Source organism: Carcharhinus amblyrhynchos, unplaced genomic scaffold (genome assembly GCF_965287045.1).
Source record: "Carcharhinus amblyrhynchos unplaced genomic scaffold, sCarAmb.v2.hapA scaffold_491, whole genome shotgun sequence".
Classification (NCBI taxonomy): Eukaryota; Metazoa; Chordata; class Chondrichthyes; order Carcharhiniformes; family Carcharhinidae; genus Carcharhinus; species Carcharhinus amblyrhynchos.
In genome coordinates, this window is record NW_027650231.1 from 98,615 (window position 1) to 115,146 (window position 16,532).

The 16,532-nt window shown below is 45.3% G+C and overlaps 1 protein-coding gene across 1 annotated transcript in view; it reads right to left on the minus strand.

The window, feature by feature from the left end:
• The window catches only part of LOC145339477 (NACHT, LRR and PYD domains-containing protein 3-like), a 45,762-nt gene extending 29,508 nt beyond the window's left edge, over positions 1-16,254 (minus strand). The window contains exons 1-2 of the mRNA XM_080183945.1: positions 16,250-16,254; positions 10,805-10,913 (exon numbers count right to left, since the gene is read on the minus strand). Of these exons, the coding sequence (XP_080040071.1) occupies positions 10,805-10,913; positions 16,250-16,254 (114 nt within the window). The remainder of the gene's footprint in view (positions 1-10,804; positions 10,914-16,249) is intronic.
• Positions 16,255-16,532: the final 278 nt, after the last annotated feature.

A 16,532-nucleotide genomic window follows, 5' to 3' on the forward strand; every position in this document is an offset into this window, starting at 1 on the left:
CTATCCTATCCATCCCATTCATCATCTTATACGTCTCAATGAGATCCCCCCTCATTCTTCTAAACTCTAACGAGTACAAGCCTAGTTTATTCAGCCTCTCCTCATAGCTCAACCCCCTCAACTCCGGCATCAGCCTAGTAAACCTCCTCTGCACTCCCTCCAAGGCCAAAACATCCTTGCATAAGTACGGTGCCCAAAACTGCACACAGTACTCCAGCTGTGGCCTCACCAATGCCCTATACAGCTGCAGCAAGACCTCCCTACTTTTATATTCAATCCCCCTCGCTATGAAGACCCGCATCCCATTCACCTTCCTGACCACCTGCTGCACCTGCAAGCTGGGTTTTTGCGACTCATGCACAATGACCCCGAGGTCCCTCTGCACCATCGCCTGCTGCAGTTTTTCGCCACGTAAGTAATAATCCTTCCTACCATTATTCCTACCAAAGTGGACCACCTCACACTTGCCAACATTAAATTCCATTTGCCATTTCCTGGCCCATTCGCCCAGCCTATCTAGATCCTTCTGCAGACTTTCCACACCCTCCGCACAATTTGCCTTTCCACCAATCTTGGTGTCATCAGCAAATTTCGACACCCTACACTCGGTTCCCTCCTCCAGATCATCTATATAAATGGTAAATAGCTGAGGCCCCAGCACCGACCCCTGAGGCACTCCACTAGTCACCATCCGCCAATCCGAACAGCACCCATTGACCCCCAGTCTCTGCCTCCTATTTGACAACCAATCCTCTATCCACGCTAACACCCTACCCCCAACTCCATGTCCCCTGACCTTCTGCAATAACCTCCTGTGAGGTACCTTGTCAAACGCCTTCTGAAAATCTAGAAAGACCACATCCACCGGCTCTCCTCTATCCACCGCCCTAGACACATCCTCATAGAACTCCAATAAATTTGTCAGACACGACTTCCCTTTAACGAAACTGTGCTGCGTCTGCTCTATCAAGCAATTCCTCTCAAGATGCCTCGCTATTTCCTCCTTGATGATGGATTCTAACATTTTACCTACAACAGACGTTAAACTAACCGGCCTATAATTCCCTGCCTTTTGCCTGGCACCCTTCTTAAACAACGGCGTAACATTAGCCGTTTTCCAATCTTCCGGCACTTCCCCGGAATCCAGCGACGTCTGGAAAATAACCACCAAGGCATCCACTATCACCTCCGCCATTTCTTTCAGAACCCTCGGATGCATTCCATCCAGTCCTGGGGACTTGTCCACAATCAGCCCCTCCAGTCTGTCGAGCACCGCCTCTCTAGTAACAGTAATGTCATTAAGACCCTCCAGTCCTACCACCTTTCCATCTCTAACACCCGGCAAATTATTCACGTCCTCCTCCGTGAAGACAGAAACAAAAAAGTTATTCAGGACCTCAGCCATATCCCCATCCCCTACCACTAAGTCCCCCTTCTTATCCTCTAAGGGACCAACGTTCACCCTAGCCAGCCTCTTCCTTTTTATATATTTATAAAAACTCTTGCTATCCTTTTTTATATTAAGCGCAAGCCCAGCTTCATAGTTTATCCTACCCTTCCTTATCAACTTCTTTGTCAATCTTTGTTGACATTTAAACCTCTCCCAATCCTCTTCTCGCCCACTACTCTTAGCTCTTCTAAACGCCTCCACTTTTAATTTAACACTTTCCTTCACCTCCTTCGTTATCCACGGCTTATTACCTCTCCTCCTACGGTCCTTTTTAACCATCGGAATAAATTTCTGCTGAGCACCAAGAAAGATCTCCTTAAAGATCCTCCACTGCTCCTCAGCAGACCTACCTTCCAACACGCTCCCCCAGTCCACATTCGCCAATTCTTCTCTCATCCTACCGTACTCCCCTCTGTTCAAACAAAGGACACGCGTTCTAGTTTAATAATATCCTCTCTATAATAGGGTGACCAAGTGTGGCCTTACCAAAATATTGTATAACTTCAACAAGACGTCCCAACCCCAGTATTCAATGTTCTGATCAATGAAACCAAACATGCTGAATGCCTTCTTCACCACTCTGTCCACCTGTGACTCCACTTTCAAGGAGTTATGAACCTGTACCCCGGGATCTCTTTGTTCTGTAACTCTCCCCAGTGCCCTACCATTAACTGAATAAGTCCTGCCCTGGTTCAGTCTACCAAAATGTATCTACTGGCATCTGTCTAAATTAGACTCCATCTGTCATTTGTCATCCCACTGGCCCTGTTGATCTAGATCCCGTTCCAATCCGAGATAACTTCCTTCACTGTCCACTATGCCACCAATCTTTGTGTTATCTGCAAACTTACTAACCATGCATCCTATGTTCTCATCCAAATCATTAATGTAAATGGCAAATCACAGTGGGCCCAGCATGAATCCCTGAGGCACACCACTGGTCACAGACCTCCAGTTTGAAAAACAACCCTCCACAACCACTCTCTGGCTTCTGTCATCAAGTCAGTTTTTTATCCATTTAACTACATCACCCTGGATCCCGTGAGATTTAACCTTATGCAACAACCACAGCCAAGAGGAACCCACTCCAGCAGAATGATTGACAGCCAGTCTGGGTTCACTAGGGCACATGGTGATGAAGCAGTTTCTCGCTGTAGATTGGATAATCCCAGCCTGGAAGAGGTGGCAAGGGCAGCACCCTCTGTCCCCAAGGGCAGTGCCCTCTGTTCCTAAGGGTAGCACCCTCTGTCCCTAAGGGCAGTGCCCTCTGCCCCCAAAGGCAACATTCGCATCATCCCACTTTCTCTTCCATTTGGGTAGCACCTCAAGCAGTTTCTTGTTATTTCTTCCATTGGCAGCATCTCCGGGTGCTCTTGGTGCTCCCGTTCCAGCACCTTTCCTCTTAATTATAGGGGAATGGGGCTCCCATAGCCCAGAATAAACATCCAACAACACTGTCAACACCCAGCTTCTGTACACTTATCACCATAACTCTGGGTGCTGTCTACCCGTCCTCCCTCTCAGGACAAGCTCCACAAGCCTCATAACCGGATCTTTCCTGGTGACTTTCTCTACCTGGTTAGGTGATAGTAGAACTTTATTTACTTGTCTGAAATACATTATCAAAATGCATTTGCAAATCGAGACAGGGGGCGCTCTTAATTGACAGGGGGCACTAAAAATTGCCACAAGCACTCCTGATGGACAGGGACACTCCTAAATGACAGGGTGCACTCCTAATTGAGTAGGGGGGTCTCCTGTACCCTACCTCAGTTTGGAGTACCCGTGTGAAGTGCCCTATCTTGATTTGGAATGTACCTTATCTGGACTTGGTGTACCCCTATCCAGATTGGGAGTCCCCTCCATCTCGATTTAGAGTGCCCCCATCTCAAATTGGAGTGCCCCAGTTCTGGATTTGGAGTGCCCCCATTAGGTGTGGTGGCTGTCTCAATTAGGAGTGTCCCTTTCCTCAATATGGATTGTCGATTTGGAGAATTCCCTATCACTAATAATGGAGCCTTCTATCTCGATTGGGGTGCCCCCCATTTGGATTTGCAGCAGGGACTATTACTGTTACGAGTGCCCACACCTCAACTAGGATGCCAATGTCAACTAGGAGTGCCCCGTCATTCAGGAGTGCCCCCTGTCATTTAGAAGTGACCCTCTGTCAAGTATGAGTGCCCCTGTAAATGATGCTGGAAGGTGAGATGATCAAAGACTTTAAAAAAGGGCATGGGGTCTTCACTTGACAAAGCTAAAATTCTCCCAGAGCGGCAGGCACACAGCAGGAGGAATGAGGCTGAGCGGATGATTCTACAGAGAGCTGGCATTGCCCCCACGTCTCGAATACCCACCTTCTGTTGCAGAATAACTGAATCATAAGATAAGCACAGCAAATGTCCTTTTTTTTATCGGGCATTGCAATTACAATGAGCTCTGATGACAATCTCCCAGTTTCGAGTCACCATTTCTGGACCCATCTTTTCATTACAGAAAGAATGAGTGAATTATATTGAGATTGTTCGAATGTGGCGTTTAGATTTACACCCACATCTCCAGACCATTTACTGATGTCTCTGGATTATCGGCACAGTGACATTACAATGATACTATTCTGTTGAATGGGAAAACCATTCATGGGAAATATAAAACCAGGAGCAGAGGATACAGTGCAGTTATAGTCTCCCTGAACTGGCCTCTATATCACTCCAGACACTAAACAAAGTTTTTTTTTTGACATTTAATTCTTCTCGGAAACAGCCCAGTGAGCCTTTCACAGAAAACTAGCGACAAGCTACAGATGTGTGTCTCACCAGTGAAACAGATCAAATTAACATAAAATACCCATTGAAGATCTGGAAAAAGTAATGATACACAAATGCAGGAAATAATGGGATTATGGAATGATATCTCCACAGTGTAGGATGATTTCTATCCCAGCGACGGAAGGAAATAGATGAATAATTACAGATGTCTGTACTATAAACAAACAAATATCTCTGAATCTTTATAATAGGTGTTCTGCAAACAAGAATCAATTCTAGAGGAATTGGTATTTTTAATGCAGCGTTTGGTAGATTTATCATAGCCAAGTGAAATATGGTTAAGGGGGAACAATCTGGCTGATTGTATTCAGGTCATTTTTTTACACAACCTTGTTGAATGTTGGCCTATGAATTGTCTTCATATTCAGTCAATATGAGGCTGGATCTGATCCATCACTCTCAGATCCTCATACCATGTTCACGGCCATCAGACAGGATGGCAACTGGTGGCCGGCCAGTTCCGTGATGCAGGTAAATATACAACAGCTCAAAACCAGCAAAACATGTTGCAACACAGATGGCAAGAATGGAATTGTTGTATTCACGTGGAATGCAGTCTGATCCCCAAAACTGTGACCCAATATTCAGGCACCTTCCACATCTCATTATTACAAGTTCTTAGGACGTGAAAGCCCCTTACAAGGCCAATTTTGATGAGCCGTTGCTATATGTCTTTGAAGAATTGTTCATCCCCTGCCTTTCCATATGGCAGTAATCTATTTGGAGCACCCACACATTGCGTAGTTAGAGCGGGAAAAATGTGTCGGGGCAAGAGGGCACTGCAAGAGGAAATTATTTGAATAAAAACACTATTCAGGAATACAGAGAAAAAAAAACACACAAGCCAAAAACACTGAGCCAAAAATCCAATTTTCACGGCTATAGTTGCAAAAGGCAGAATGGACTCCATTAACGCTGCAACAGATATCTGATCAGTCATTCTGTGATTCCATGATGTTCAATGGGCTTTAGATCCAATGTAGAAATGGTAAAGATTTGTATTACTATCGTGCTGTTACCATCAAATCGATGATTGGAAGGTCCCTACATCCAATGAAATACCCTTGATTTGGAGTCAATATCATAGCACAGGTAATGTGACAGACAAAGTGTGTGCCGAAATATCTTGCCAACAGCAAGTCCTGATGAGCTTTGTTAGTTTTGTGTGCCGTTTTCTGAGCCATTGGCCTCAGGGCGCAAAGGAATTGTTCCAAACTCTTCATCAATGGATGGAGCTGGAATATTTCAAAGGTTGCTGTTGGGAGATCAGGGCCATATCAAAGTTGTAGATAATTTATTTTTGATGCATCAATGATCTACACTGCGTTCTCTTAAAGGGTGGTGGAAACACATTCATTATTAAAAAAAATCAAAATATGAAAAGCATCAACAAATAGACAATGAAACTGTGTCAGGCCATTGGGGAGCTGCGTGGGGAGTGTGCGCCGTGGGTGGAGGATGTTTGGATACATTTGGATTGTGTTTTTCATGAAAATTTGGAAATACTGTTCTCCAATGACCTCTTGTCCTGCTGAAAGGAGTCAATTTAATCAAAGCACTTTGTTTCTATAAATCAGTTCTATTCCCTCAGGTTTTGCTTTGGTTATTAATCAAAGGCTTTCCTTGGAGAAATATTGAGTCAATGATTGGACTTATTATCGCTGTCAGTTACTGAGCTGACAATATAATACGCCCAAGTTCTAGCCAATCCGCAGAGGGGGTGTATGATCATTAACTAGATAATGCTTTCTGAAGTGATATAACTCCAGTCCACTTGCAAAGTAAGGTGACAAACTGAACCGAAGATGATGAAAACACTGCTCTTGATGCTTGGTGTCATGTCACTGGCCCACAGCAACATCCTGGATAAGAGAGGCGATTGGGCTAAAACTGGAGGTAAGTGCTGGAGCAAACTCTCCGTAGCATAGGTGTGTTATTCCATTCCAACATGCAAATATAATCGCATACCTCTGGTACTGCCTACTACAAGCTGTACAGCATCACTCGATAATATTATTGTCTTATCTCATCAACCGCTGCAATCCAAACCCAGCCCTTGGTTATCTGTATACACCACAATCCCAATGCACACCTGGCTCTGTAAAGATACACCTTCCAAATAGCTGCGGAAATGTCTTTACTCTCACCAAGTCCTGTTCACGCAGGGACTCCTTATCCACCGAGCTACCTTGGTTCGAGTCCATTTAATTATTTAGCATTCAAAGTCTCATGCTTGTTTTCAAATTAACCATGGCCTCGCCAATTCACTATCTCTGCAATCTTATTCAGTCTGTTCGCCAAGTTCTCTCAACTCCTCCAATTCGGGCCATTAGAGTCCAGCTCATACGAACCAAAGCATCATTTGCCGTGGCGTTAAAACCCCAGTGAAAAAGACCAATGAATTATTTCCCTAAAACCTCTTCAGCCTGTCCCCGTTTGATTTGTTCTGAAGTTATGTGATAAAGCAGGAGGCTTCTGGCCACCTGCCCTGGTATTTGCCAAGGTCGGGAATGAGTGAATTAATGTGACAATTCTCATCAAAAATCCCCGTGGTGAATTGTATTCGGTTTCAACACTAATTGTTTGTTTTGTGACTAAGATGTGGAAAATTCTTGTGGACTGGAAGTTGTGAAAGTTTTCCACTTGTGGTCTAGAGTTAAAATCTAGGTGCTATCGGAATCACAGTGCCGTGAAGGAATTAGGAGGAATGTCTTTGACCAGAGAGTGGTGAGAATATTCAATCTCCTACCCAAGAGGAGGCTTTCAGATGACTTTATGAATACATTTAAGGTGAATCTGGATAAGGACGTGAGTCAGAAATGTAATTTTATGTCACACTGTGTTCCTCAGTACTTCACCTTGAGTGTGATATTGACAGGTATAATGTGGGGATGTTTCAAAGATCGCCACCTTCACTCCACCCCTAGAATTATTGACCAAATCAATGCTCCTTGCTTGATTACAGGTGATGACTTCGGATGCACCTCCGTTGGTGGTTTTTGCTTCAAAGGTCACTGCGGATCGGGAATGATTGAGAAACCCGACCTTTGCCCCTGGGGCCACCATTGCTGCGTACATCAATGACATCCAATTACAAGATGCACCGAGCTGTGAGGCTGTCCGAGGCTACAGGACATTGTGACTCATGATTTCTCTGATCAGGCAGACTCCCTCACACCAGCTGTCTCAGTCCTGCCATGAAATAAATTTGCATTAATCACTGCTTCTTGTCTGTCTCTTATTTCTTATTTGAAGGTGTTGTGTCATCACATTGACTGGGTGGGAGGGAAGGCCACAAATGCCAATCATCCATTTCGTCCAACGTGGCATCAGTCACGGTATCAGGCTTTTCCACAAGTGTCCCATAATTGTCCATTAATATCATTGTGTAGGTCATGTCCCACTCTCAAAACAGATTTATAAGCTGTAGTAGTACATCTTCATGCAGTCAGAAAGTTCTAGCCGGAGGACATCCCAGTAGCCAGTCTCCATCATGTCTCATTGCATCAGGGCAACCAAAATCTCTGTAACCTCAGCAGCTCATCACCTCCTGTCATCCCTCATCTAATGACTCAATAATCTCCACAACAGGGAAAAGCACAGAAACTCGGACAAATATCAAAAATTACTCTGGAAAGGGGTTAGCAATGTCGATCATGTAGAATGAACGGGATCACCAATATTGAACGACCTGACTGAGCCTCAGGCGATATATTTGAATGACTGGGTATTTGCTGAGAGAAGCATGACAAGCGACTTGACATCCATTTCATAAATATAAGGATATAAGAACATAAGAATTAGGAGCAGGAGTAGGCGATCTGGCCCCTCGAACCTGCTCCGCCATTCAATAAGATCATGCCTGAACTTTCTGTGGACTCAGCTCCACTTACCCACCTGCTCACCATAACCAGTGATTTCCTTTACAAATTAATCTAAATTGCCTTAAAATCATTCAATACGTTAGTCTCAACTTTTTCACTGGGCTGGGAATTCCACAGGTTCACAATCCTTTGTGTGAAGAAGTTCCTCCTCAACTCAGTCCGAAATCAGCTTCTCTTATTTTATAGTCATGCCCCACGGTTCTAGTTTTACCCTCCAGTGGAAACAACTGTCCTGTTTCGATCTTATCGATTCCCTTCATAATCGTATATGTTTCTATAAAATCTCCCCTCATTCTTCTGAATTCCAGTGAGTATAGCCCCAGTCTACTCAGTCTCTCCTCATAAGCCAACCCTCTCAACTCCGGAATCAACTTACTGAATGTTATCTGTGTCCCTCCAGCGCCAGTATATCCTTCCTCAAGTCAGGAGACCAAAACTGTACACAGTAGTTCAGGTGTGGCCTCACCAGCACCTCATACGGCTGCAACATAACAGAACATAGAACACTACAGCACAAACAGACCCTTCGGCCCACAAGTTGTGCCTATCATATCCATACCTTCCAGGCCTATCTGTAACTCTCAATCCCATTAAATCTCATGTACTCATCCAGAAGTCTCTTAAAAAACCCCAGCGAGTTCACCTCTACCACCACCGACGGCAGCCGATTCCATTCACTCGCCACCCTCTGAGTGAAAAAGTTCCAGGTTCTAGTATTCCCGGGTATTTATCCTCTCCGGTCCTTATAGGTGGTGGTGCGATGGGGGTGCGTGGGGTGGGGAAGGTGGTGGTGGGGGGGTGGCTTTGGAACTTCCTTCAAAGAACAATACAGCACAGGAACAGAGCCTTCGACCCTCCAAGGCTGCACCGATCATATGTTCCGAACTAGACGATCCTTCTGTATCCCACTATTCCCAGTTTGTTCACGTGGCTATTGGGATAAGGCTGAAATGATCCTGACGTGTCCGCCTCAACCACCTTGCTTGGTAGTGCATTCCAGGCCCCCACCACCCTCTGTGTAGAAAACGTCCCCCACATATCTGTAATGAAGCTTGCCCCCCTTCCCTTGAAATTCTGGCCCTTTGTGTTTGTTATTTCCGACCTGGGAAAGAACTTCCAACTGTTCCGCCCTATCGATGTCCTTTTATAAGCTTCTATTAGGTCGCCCCTCAATCTTTCCAGGAAGAACACACCTAATTTACTCAATCTCACCTCAGAGCTAAGACCCTCCATACCAGGCAACATCCTGGTAAACCTTTCCTTCCGAAGGAAACGTGGTGAGTTCCTGCAGTACAATTTGTAGATGACACACACTACTGCTACCGTGTCTCAGTCAGAGGGTAGCTTTTTTTTTTGCGAACCAGAAGTGACACTGATTTATTCTGCAGTCGTCTTGGACGATTTTGTAGAAAAGAATACAGGGATGATCTTACAAAGAGCAATGCCATTTCTTATCATAAAAAGCAGAGTGTATTGGAAAGAAAAGTACAGTTCCACGATACAGCTGGAGCAGTTTTTTTCTGAACAACAGATTATTTTTATATTCCGGAACTTTCGTCCACCGCACATCTGGATATTTATTGTGAATAACAGTGAGGAATGAAGGACAGCAATCTTCCTGTTCAGATTCTAATTGTGAAAAACGGAGTCAAATATAACACGGAGGCGTACGACTCGGAGTGACTGAGATATCAATGTGAAAACAAGAGCACAAAGATGTTCTCAGATAAAGCTGGAAAATGCATCGAGGGCAATAACTCTGTGCCTACTCACAAAGTTCGACCACAATACATTTGGAAATGTTCTTTTCAACAGAAGCATAGAATAAAACATCTTGAGAAATTCTTTGTCTTCTGGAAGAGTTTTTGTGAATAAAAACGATAGTGGAACACATTTCTGTCATGTAAACAGAAGGGCTGGAATGTACAATTTTGGAAAAATAATGGAATTAAACGGAGTCACAAAAACCCAGTCTGCAGGTGCAGCAGGTGACCAGGAAGGCAAATGGGATGCTGGCCTTTATAGCGAGGGGGATAGAATATATATTGAAATCCAAAATATTACCTGTTAGATCAGCGGCACTTATTTCATGTGGTATCTGAATGATGGTCTCAGATTATCCACTTCCCCTTTCCCGAAGGAAAGCCCTCAAAGAGTAATGTGTTTGTCATACATAATTCCTCTTTCAATAATCCGTGTTGCCTTTGCCCATATATGTTACATTTTGTAATTATATGGTTATCGAGTATAATAAGCTTTATAACAGTTTCAAATACTGGCCTTCCGAAAACTTCTTACTCACAGGATCCATTAGATTAATTTATTTCTCCATCCCTTCTTAGGTACTGGGGTGACTTTGCTGTAAATTTAATGGCTAACATCACAGCCTTTGCTCATAAAATATTTACTGCCTGATAAAGCCACAGAGAATAAATAATCATTAATTTTCTGTATCATTTTCCTTTGTCTCTTGCAGTTAATTTAGTGACAATTGTGATCCTATCTGGGGGAAAGTGAGGCCTTTCCGCCATCACCATTCGTTACCTCGTGGCAATGGCAGTTGCAGATCTACTTTACGTTATCATTGACGTCATACTTGGCCAAGTCAATCAATTTCATTTCCCAGTGTCTTTCCTTGACATCACCCCTGTCAGGGCTGGTAAGAAAGTTCTGTCGGAGATAGCCACGGATTGTTCTGTCTGGTTCACTGCAGCCTTCTCATTTGATCGGTTTGTGGCCATCTGTCTCCCAAAGCTAAAGGAACAATATTGCACGAAGAGGACTTCGCTTGTGGTTCTTGCAACAGTCTGCATTCTGTCTTGTCTAAAATGCATGCCTTGGTACTTTACGTATGTACCTCGGGAGATCATTGATAATGTACCATGGTTCACTAAACCAACACCAGGGTTCTTTACTCATCCTGGGTGGAAGGCATATTTCTCCTTGGAAAAGATTGTCATCCCAGTTACCCCATTCATTCTAATTCTGTTAATCAATGCTCTGGCAATCAGATACATTTTAGTGGCCAGCCAAGTATGTAAGAGACTGAGGGGACAGAGCAAGAAGGAGAATGACCCAGAAATGGAGAGCAGAAGGAAGTCTATAATTCTTATCTTCACCATATCTGGTGCCTTCATAATCCTGTGGACTGTCAATGTTGTTGATGTATTTTATACTAAATTTAAAGGGTATATATACATGACATTTCCCGAATACGTGTGTACAACCGTTGGATCTATGCTGCTGTACTTAAATTGCTGCACAAACACATTCATTTATGGTGTAACTCAGTCCAAGTTCAGAGAACAGGTCAAGAAAGCAGTGACATACCCAGTGACACTGATCATCACAACAATGAAAAAGCCATGAACAGACGAGAGTCCTGAGATAACAAAAACAATTGATCTCATTTTTGCTTGCAAACTTCAAGTCGGCAGTGAAGCAATGGGAGGGTGTTACAATGGTTAGTCCTACTGCCTCACAGCATCTGGGACAGGGATTCAATTCCAGCCTCGAATGACTGTCTGCCTTGAGTCTGCACTGCCCCACTTTCTCCCATAGCTCTGCATCAATTCCCAAACTAATCACATTGTCCTGCTTGATTCTGATCTCTCTGTATTCGTTCCCACACTAATCCCTCTTCCCCACTGTCTCTCAGTAGCCCAGTATCAACCTGCAATGAAATTCCAAAGTCCCATTTTCTCCACAATCCCCATATCAATCCCAAATTATTACCACTAACCGGCACTGTCATAGCCCTGGATCAATCCCAAAAGTAACGTCACTGCCTGTACCCTCCCCATAGCCATTTGAGCAATCCCAAAATGAATCCCACTCTCTCTCCATAGCCCTGTATGAATCCCCAAATACATGAGCCTGTCCTGCTCAATCCCTATTGCTACGTATAAATCAACAAACTAATCCCACTGCCCCATTCTCTGCCCATAGCCCTGTTTTGCATACCTGCATGTTTTAACATCATGATGTGGAAAGAATGTTCCGAGGTATGGTACACTGGGGAGACCATGCAGACACTATGACAACAGATGAATGAACACCACGCGACAATCTCCAGACAATACTGCTCCCTTCCTGTTGGCGAACACTTCAGTGGTCACGGGCATTCGGCCTCTGATCTTCGGGTAAGTGTTCTCCAAGGCAGCCTTCACAACATACAACTGCGCAGAGTCGCTGATCAGAAACTGATAGCCAAGTTCCACACACATGAGGACGGTCTCAACAGGGATCTTGGGTTCATGTCGCACTAACTGTAACCCCTGTGACTTGCCTGGGTTTGCAAAACCTCACTTACTGTACTGTCTGGACAAAATACCTATGCTTAATGCTATCTCCACTCACATTGTCTGCACCTTTAACAATTGATTATCTGTAAAGACTCACATTCTAATCAGTGTTCTGTAAATTGTGTGTGGCTTTATATGCCCTGTTTGAGACCAGAACTCTCCACTCACCTGATGAAGGGGAAACCCCAAAAGCTTGTGGGTTTAATGTCAAGTAAACTTGTTGGACTTTAACCTTGCGTTGTGAGACTTCTTACTGTGTTTTAACATCTGCAGTGAATAAAGGCACAATGTTAACTTTCTGTAGTTGCATAAGCATTACACTTGCAATGTGTAAACCGAGCACTCCCTATCATCGAATCATTGAATCCCCACGATGCAGAAAGAGACCATTTGGCACAATGAATCTGCACTGACAATATTCCCACTGAGACCCTATTACCGCAACTCACACATTTACCCCCATAATCCCTCTAACCGGCGCATCCTGGGACGCAAGAGGCTAATTTTACATGGCCAGGGCACCTAACCCACACATCTAACCCAGCGGAAACCCACACAGACACGGTGCAAAATCCACACAGGCAGTGACCCAACCGGGAATCGAGCCTGTGTCTCAAGGACTGTGAGGCGACAATGTGAACCCCTCTGCCCCCACGCCACCCAATGTGAACCCCTCTGCCCCCACACCACCCAATGTGAACATTGATTGGACTAGGAGATTACAGGGACTAGGAACGTCTGAAATGTGGAGTTTTTTCAAGGAGCAGCTACTGCGGGTCTGTGATAGGTATGTCCCTGTCAGGCAAGGAGGAATTGGTAGGGCTAGGGAACCGTGGTGCACAAAAAAAGTTGATTTGTTGGTTAGGAAGAAGAAGGAGGCTTATGTTCGGATGAGGCTTGAGGGCTCGGGTAGTGCAGTAGAAAGCTTTAGATTGGTTAGGAGGGAGTTGAAGAGGGAGTTAAGAAGGGCTAGAAGAGGGCATGAGATGACTTTGGCTGATAGGATTAAGGAGAATCCTAAGGCGTGCTATAGGTATGTCAAGAACAGAAGGTTGGTTAGGGCAAGATTAGGGCCAGTTACAGACAGTAGGGGGAAGTTGTGTGTGGAACCGGAAGAGATTGGAGAGGCATTGAACCATTATTTCTCTTCGGTGTTCACGCAGGACGATATGAATGTAGCTGAGGAGGTCACTGGGGTGAAGGGGTGTAAAATAGAAAGTATTGTAGTTGATACAGAGGATGTGTTGGATATTCTAGATGGGTTGAAAATAGATAAGTCCCCTGGTCCAGACGGGATTTACCCTAGGATTCTATGGGAGGCAAGAGAGGTGATTGCAGAGCCACTGGCTCTGATCTTCAGGTCGTCGTTGGTCTCTGGTATAGTACCGGAAGATTGGAGGACAGCGAATGTTGTCCCATTGTTTAAGAAGGGGAGCAGAGACTTCCCTGGGAATTACAGACCAGTGAGTCTTACTTCTGTAGTGGGCAAGGTTTTAGAAAGAATTATTAGGGATAGGATTTATAGTTATTTGGAGAGTAATGAATTGATTAGAGATAGTCAGCATGCTTTGTAGCGGGAAGGTCGTGCCTTACTAACCTTATTGAGTTCTTTGAGAAGGTGACCAAAGAGGTGGATAGGGGTAAGGCAGTAGATGTGGTATATATGGATTTTAGTAAGGCGTTTGATAAGGTTCACCATGGTATGCTTCTGCAGAAAATGCAGATGTATGGGATTGATGGTAATTTAGGTACTTGGATCAGGAATTGGTTAGCAGATAGGAGACAGAGGGTGGTGGTTGATGGTAATTATTCATCATGGAGTTCGGTTACGAGTGGTGTGCCTCAGGGATCTGTTTTGGGGCCACTGCTGTTTGTAATCTTTATTAATGATCTGGATGAGGGTATAGTTGGGTGGATTAGTAAGTTTGCTGATGACACCAAAGTCGGAGGTGTGGTAGATTGTGAGGAAGGGTGTTGAAGTTTGCAGGGTGACTTGGACAGGTTGCAGAGCTGGGCCGCGAGGTGGCGGATGGAGTTTAATGCGGAGAAGTGTGAGGTAATCCATTTCGGTAGGAATAACAGATGTGTTGAGTATAGGGCTAACGGGAGGACTTTGAATAGAGTGAAGGAGCAGAGGGATCTAGGTGTATGTGTACATAGATCCCTGAAAGTTGGGAATCAAGTAGATAAGGTTGTTAAGAAGGCGTATGGTGTCTTGGCGTTTATTGGTAGGGGGATTGAATTTAGGAGTCGCAGCGTCATGTTGCAACTGTACACAACTCTGGTGCGGCCGCACTTGGAGTACTGTGTGCAGTTCTGGTCCCCACATTACAGGAAGGATGTGGAGGCTTTGGAGAGGGTGCAGAGGAGGTTTACCAGGATGTTGCCTGGTATGCAGGGGAGGTCCTATGAGGAGAGACTGAGGGATTTGGGGTTGTTTTCACTGGAAAGAAGGCGGCTAAGAGGGGATCTTATAGAAACATATAAGATGATTAGAGGTTTAGATAGGGTGGATGGTGATAGCCTGTTTCCTCGGATGGAGAAATCTAGCACGAGGGGGCATGGCTTTAAATTAAGGGGGGGTAGTTATAGGACGGATGTCAGGGGCAGGTTCTTTACCCAGAGGGTGGTGAGGGACTGGAATGCCCTGCCTGCTGCAGTTGTAAATGCGCCTAGTTTGGGGGCGTTTAAGAGATTGGTGGATAGGTTTATGGACGAAAAGGGATTGGTTTAGATTAGTGGGTCAATGTTTTTTTTTAAAAATAAGACTGGTCGGCGCAACATTGTGGGCCGAAGGGCCTGTTCCGCGCTGTAATGTTCTATGTTCTATGTTCTATGTTCTATGAACCCCTCTGCCCCCACACCACCCAATGCGAACCCCTCTGCCCCCACACCACCCAATGTGAACCCCTCTGCCCCCACGCCACCCAATGTGAACCCCTCTGCCCCCACACCACCCAATGTGAACCCCTCTGCCCCCACACCACCCAATGTGAACCCCTCTGCCCCCACGCCACCCAATGTGAACCCCTCTGCCCCCACACCACCCAATGTGAACCCCTCTGCCCCCACGCCACCCAATGTGAACCCCTCTGCCCCCACACCACCCACGCTTGTCACTTTACTTAAGGTTGGTTTTTGTTAGAAATTAAAACCTGGCCAGGGTTTTGTTGTGAGCTGGAATTAGTCATTTCTTCCAGGTGTGATTTCTCCATGTCTGCTTGGTTCCTGGGATTTTCACACTGCCTTTAGAAACAAGCACTTGTGTTAGCAGAGTTCAAACTCCAAAGGTTCCTTGATAACCAGCCAATGAAATGATCAGAAACCCCGATTCCATCGTTCATTTAGTACAATGAGATCGAGCCAGGGCCGTTTTGTTGGTCAATGTACAAATCACTCAGAGATTGTGGAAAACACTTCCCAGGATCCAGATCACTGCCGTCAAACCCCCCACACATATCCGTGGGTTCATCGCTGGCCCCCACAACGACCAGCCACCCTCCCACCCCCCCACACACACCCCAGTCACATCGCTGGCTCCCACAACACCGAACTCCCCCCCACCCCCCTACACACACACATCATTGCTGGCCTCATTGATGGCACCCACAACCTGTCCCCACATCTCTAGCCTCATCTCTAGCTACTACAACAATTCGCAACCCTACCCACACCGCTGACCTCATGGCTGGCCCCTACAACAGCCGCCCACCACGTCACTAACCGCATCGCTAACCCCTAACATCCCCCCGCAACACACACGGACAGACATGGCTGCCCACTTACCTCATGCCCCCAATGCAGACATGCAAGTCCTCCATCCATTGAACATAAGAACATAAGAAATAGGAGCAGGAGTAGGCCATTTAGCCCCTCGAGCCTGTCCCGCCATTCAATAAGATCATGGCTGATCTGTCGTGGCTCAGTTCCACATTCCCGCCCTCTCCCCATAACCCTTAATCCCCTCGCTTATCAAAAACCCATCAACCCGCGTCTTAGAAATATTTAACGAGGCAGCCTCCACCACTTCAACGGGCAGAGAATTCCAGAGATTCACCACCCTTTGAGT